Source organism: Solanum tuberosum, unplaced genomic scaffold, assembly GCF_000226075.1.
Source record: "Solanum tuberosum cultivar DM 1-3 516 R44 unplaced genomic scaffold, SolTub_3.0 scf00207, whole genome shotgun sequence".
Classification (NCBI taxonomy): Eukaryota; Viridiplantae; Streptophyta; class Magnoliopsida; order Solanales; family Solanaceae; genus Solanum; species Solanum tuberosum.
The window spans coordinates 691,780-697,517 of NW_006239133.1; the positions used below are offsets into that span (position 1 = coordinate 691,780).

Here is a 5,738-nt window from a genome sequence, read left to right on the forward strand (position 1 = left end):
CCAATCCCCCCCCCCCCCCACCAAACCCCAAAAGAAAGAAGAAAAGTCCACAGTTTTGAACAGAAAATGAGTAGCAAGGCGGGCCCATTATCCACCAAGTTCCGAACCATGCACCACTAGCCCTCAAGGATTTCTCGGTTATCAAAAAAAAAGTTGCTCTTATCTTAGTGTTTCCCTTCTGTATTGGTTGATACTCAATAGATTGTTCATTATATCTTCATGCTGGCTTGCTTACTAGTACAATCACACTTTTTAAGGTCCATGTATGATATATCTCTGGTCACATGAATATCGACAATCATGTATGATTATAGTTGTGTAACTTGCTACTGTGGATATTAGAAATTGGAACCATTTTGAAATGTTTCCTGATACAATATGATGCAATTAGTTGCCTTGAGTAATAGTTGTAATTGCAGGTGTACTTCCATGAATTATTGACATAATCTCATATTTCAGTCATTTACTTTGTTATTTCAGCCACTGTATAAGTATAACATGCTTTCTCTTTCCCTGTCCTTACGCATCAACATCACAGTTAGTTGGAAGCTAAGTCTACATTGAGCAAAGAAGGTCAATCAGCAATAGTGTTTCAACTTCCAATTGCCTTACTTATATCTTTTTATCCTAGTCTTGAAAGATTATAAGTTGGTCTATGTTCTTGCTTGCTTAGCTCATTGATTGAAACAATTACAATTACCCTTGGATAACTTGAAAATGGTTCACTTACTGCCTTTTTTGCTGTTTATGGGGTTACTCGGCAATCACAACAGTAGGAGAAAAGAGAAGTTTCGTGCATCAGTTTTATTACTACCTAAGATGCTAATTACAGGTTCTTCCTAATTGCTTGTGACGCTTCTACCATCTTTGTTCCGAATATTTGAATGAATGATGATCTTTCAAGTCAAGCAGTTATAGAGGTAGTGTCTATGGTATCCACCATTGTTTACACTGGCAATTCATTGTTATTAAGGGTTAGTCATTCAATCATAAAAGTATGAGAAAAAGAGAAGTCCTGTACATCAGTTTTATTACTAACTATATGCTAAATTACAGGTTCTTGCTAATTGCTTGCTAAGCTTCTACTAACTCTGCTGCAAATATTTCAACAAAAGATAATGTACTTTCAAGTCAAACAGTTATAGAAGCCGTGGCTACAGTATGCACCATTGGTTGCGTTTGCGTTTCATCATTCTCATCTTCCTCATCTTCTATCTCCCAGAGGAAATTAGCATAAGCAGCATGTATGTGACTGTTAACGCATCAAAAAAGATAAATCAGTCAGTTTTGTAAAGTGAATAACAAGCTGTTCTTGAATTTCGATAAGACAGTGTATTCTTGGTGGTGGGTGAGAAGCAAACCTGTCAGTAGAGGCTGCTTGGACTGCTCTTTCGAAATAGCTTGTGGCTCTATCTGTATCACGGTGAAGCTCCCATATAAGCTTAGCATATTGTGAAAGAACTTCACCATCACTTGGATCTGCTAAAATAGCTCTTGAGTAGTATTCCTCTGCCCCTTTAAGATCTTTCTTTGTCTGCTCCAACACGAAAGAAAAGCAAAATTAGCTATTGTCAATGACTGTGAATAAGCAAAACAAGAGAAGGGACAAAAGACAAGACTCACTTTGTATAAAAAGTTGGCATAATTCCTCAAGAATAAGGAATTGCCAGGATTCTCTTCTATCATGTTTTTGTAATGCTCTTCTATATGTAGTCCCTGGCTGTCACCACCATCCTTATCGAACGCTACTGGGCGATAAACACCGCCTCCTCCGCCTCCTATGCCACAGCCACCATCATCAAAGCAACCAATATCAGCAACCCCAAGTCCTCTTGCTAGGAACATCTCTTCTCTGCCTTCAACTATTTCTTTCTTCGAATTTCGACTCACATAACTCATTTCCCCTTTAACAGCATTCATTCCCAAACTGTACTGTCCACTGATGCAATCAAAGTCATCTCCCTCATCACTGTCATCGTCGTCCGAATGAAGCTCCCTTGAATTGTGAATGGAGAAAGATGGAATAGTTTCCAAGAATGATTTTGGGGGTTTACATGAAAGTGTCTTGGTTGGTTTAGAGAGGGTAAATTCATCAACTACTTCATCAGTTGAAACTTTTACTAATCCTTCCAAGTTCCCTTCAGATTGAGCTCTTCTAAAACCATGAGATGGGAATTTGTTGCCATTGCTGATCTCAGAAAATGAAGGAGAGATTGGAGAGTTAGAAGGGTATAAACTTCTATTGAAATTCTGATATCCACCATGGCTACATGAGAGTTTGCTATAACTATGGTGAATGGAATTGGGTGTGTGATTTGGGGTTAAATCAGACTGATGATGATGGTGATGACTGTTGGGGCTCTCTGAGTGTAAAGATCCAAGAAGTGGTGTTGAAGAACTCCTTAGCAACATTTTCTTGATTCAAGAGACAACAAGATTCAAACTTTCTGACATAATAACAAGGTTAAAAAGATTTAGCAGCATTTTCTTGATTCAAAAGACAAAAAGATTCAAACTTTATGATATTATAACAAAGTTAAAAAGATTCAGTAGCATTTTCTTGATTTTGCTTGATTCAAGATACAAAATAATTCAATCTTTCTGATATTATAACAAAGTTACGAGATTTAGCAACATTTTCTTGATTCAAGAGACAAAAAGATTCAATCTTTATGATATTATAACAAAGTTAAAAATATTTAGCAGCATTTTCTTGATTCAAAAACAAAAAGATTCAATCTTTCTGATATTATAACAAAGTTAAAAAAAAATTGGCAGCATTTTCTTGAATTTCTTGATTCAAGAGACAAAAAGATTCAATCTTCATGATGTTATAACAAAGTTAAAAAAAAAATAGCAGCATTTTCTTGATTCAAGAGACAAAAAGATTCCATCTTTCTGATATTATAACAAAGTTAAAAAGATTTAGGCATAAACTAACAAAACTCAAAAGGAAAAGAATCAAGCAGAAGAAGAAGAAAGAGAAAAGTACCTCAAACACAAAAGTTCTTGAAAACCTTATGGACAAATTGGGAAATAGTTATGTGGCCTTATTATATAGAAAAAATATATCTTGATATTATTTTTTATAATATAAAATTAGAAGATATGAATAGTTATGAAATAAAAAGAAAATGGAGTGGTGGAGAATTAAAGATTCAAGCTAGCTTTAAAAATATCATGTTGCTCAATTATTATGTTATTATTGAAAAGGTCAAGAGTGGTTGCCCTTTCACATGTGGATTTGGGCTGATATGCTCCGTTGGTTTACCAAAAACAAATTTGAGTTTGCATTCATGAACCCCACTTGAAATGGAAAAATTATGTTTACTTGGGTAGGAAGAAGGTGACCATAGATATTACAAGTAGTTTTTGGCAAAATTTGTTGACCATAGAATTTGTTTAATTAGAAGAAAAAAAACATGTTTTTAGAGCCAAATATAATTATTGAGTTCTTTTAAAATCTTAAAACTCACCTCAAATTTATATATTTTAGGAGGAAAAAAAACATCTATTTTATTGAGGTATATTTAGGATTTCGAGAGGGAAGCATGGGTTCACGTGAATCTGATGTTCCCTCCTGCATACATCCATGTTTATTTATGACTCCAACTAATTCTATTTACCTTTTCTCCTCATTAAACACACTTTTGAAATTGATATAACTTCAAGGCAGTTATAACCTATTCAATTATATTTTTTCTTGAAAAAACATGATATAGCCAATAAAAAACTTCAACGAATGTCTTATTTACTAAACCTCAATTTTCGTAATATTCGTTCACTAAAAAAAGCCAAGTTTAACGACTTACAAAAAGATTAAGCTAACTCTTATTTTTATTTGGTTTGTGTTGTAGTCTATTATATGAAACTCTAAAGCTAATTATCTTAGTTGCAATTTCAAATCTAATTTTTTTTAAAATATTTAAAAATATGGACAAACACTAACTATGTATGGTAATCTAACATTTGGCACGTTGTTATTATGCTACAACTAACACATTCCATGCTTAATTGATAAGTATGTAACCGATGGTTCTAATAATACTATTCAGACTTTAGTAGTTGATTTCCAATTTGAGTTCTTCAAATAAATAAATTCATGAACCTACACTAGGGGTGTACATGACCGGGTTGGTTTGGGGTTTTCAACTATCAAATCAAACCATTTGTGTCGAGTTTTTAAATTTATAAACCAAACCAAACCAATAAAACTCGGATTTTTCAACCTCGGGTTTTTTCGGGTTTTTCGGATTTTTGGGTTTTTTCGGGTTTTTCCGATAAAGCATTCATACAAACATATAATTTACTTGTACTTCAAATATTTCTTTAGTCCTACCAAAATACAACAATCTAAGGTGTTTCTTAAGAAAATAACACAAAATATGATATGATTAATGACACTAAAATATCCAACAAAAAAATAATAATGAAATCGCGTAAAACAAATATTGTAAATTAACAAGTCATAATGAAAATGATTTGTGTTGGATTTTTAAATTTATAAACCAAACCAAACCAAACCAATAAAACTCGGATTTTTCAACCTCGGGTTTTTTCGGGTTTTTCGGATTTTTGGGTTTTTTCGGGTTTTTCCGATAAAGCATTCATACAAACATATAATTTACTTGTACTTCAAATATTTCTTTAGTCCTACCAAAATACAACAATCTAAAGGTGTTTCTTAAGAAAATAACACAAAATATGATATGATTAATGACACTAAAAATATCCAACAAAAAAAATAATAAATGAAATCGCGTAAAAACAAATATTGTAAATTAACAAGTCATAATGAAAAATGATCATAATTTAAAAGTACTAAATCATCATGCTAAAATAAGCTTAATAAGTATTAGTTACATGACTAAATATTAAAGGAAATTAAATTAATGTATTTTTAATTGTCTAAACCAATGTAAAATTAAAGAATAAATATTCAATAATATTGTTATTCTTAGTGTTGAATTGGTTTTCTTTTTGCATAATATTAATTTGATTTTGATTTAAGTTTTATTATAATTACCAACATCCGTGGACTATAACCTTTATTGGATTATTCAGAATTCTAAGTTTCAAACTTGAAATAATATATTAAAAGATAAAAATTATGAAAAAGTATAAGAAATATTTAAAAATTATATCAAAGTAAATATTTTTATTTATAAAGTAAAATTTTAAAATTATATATACAATGTCGAGTTGGTTTGGTCTCGGGTTGATTTTTTTTAGTTAAAACCAAACCAATCCAAGTATAGTCGGGTTTTCTTTTTCAATACCAAACCAAGTCAAACCAAATAACTAGTCGGGATTTTTTTCGATTTGACTCAGTTTGTTATTTGGTTCGATTTTATACATCCCTAATTACTACATTTTTCGAATCACTTTTACTCATTTTATTTCTTAATAAGCATTGCAAACACTCATATTTAGAGGATACGATAACATTTGCATCATTACAAGACGTCGATTATATTTTATAGGGGGGTATAGTATACGAGGCGGGGTGTAGTATACGGAAGGGGTATAGTATATAGAGGAGGGTATAGGGGTCTAGAGTATACAAAGAGGGGTATAGGGGGGTATAGTATATAGAAGGGTGTATAGGGAGGGGGTATAGTATACAGAAGGGGGTATAGGGGGTATGTATAAGGGGTATAGATGGGGTATAGGGGAGGTATAGGGGTATAGGGGGATATAAGGGTATAGGGAGTATAAGGGGGTATAACGGGTGTATA

The 5,738-nt window shown here is 32.3% G+C and overlaps 1 protein-coding gene across 1 annotated transcript; it reads right to left on the minus strand.

Annotated features, from left to right (window-relative positions):
• Window positions 1-968: 968 nt before the first annotated feature.
• LOC102584432 (uncharacterized) lies at window positions 969-3,121 on the minus strand. Its single transcript, XM_006355821.2, has 4 exons — window positions 2,993-3,121; window positions 1,624-2,447; window positions 1,362-1,534; window positions 969-1,252 (listed from the first exon to the last, which is right to left on the minus strand). The coding sequence occupies exons 2-4, from the start codon at window positions 2,410-2,412 to the stop codon at window positions 1,132-1,134; spliced, it is 1,083 nt and encodes a 360-aa protein (XP_006355883.1). The 5' UTR covers window positions 2,413-2,447; window positions 2,993-3,121; the 3' UTR covers window positions 969-1,131.
• Between the last annotated feature and the right edge of the window lie 2,617 nt (window positions 3,122-5,738).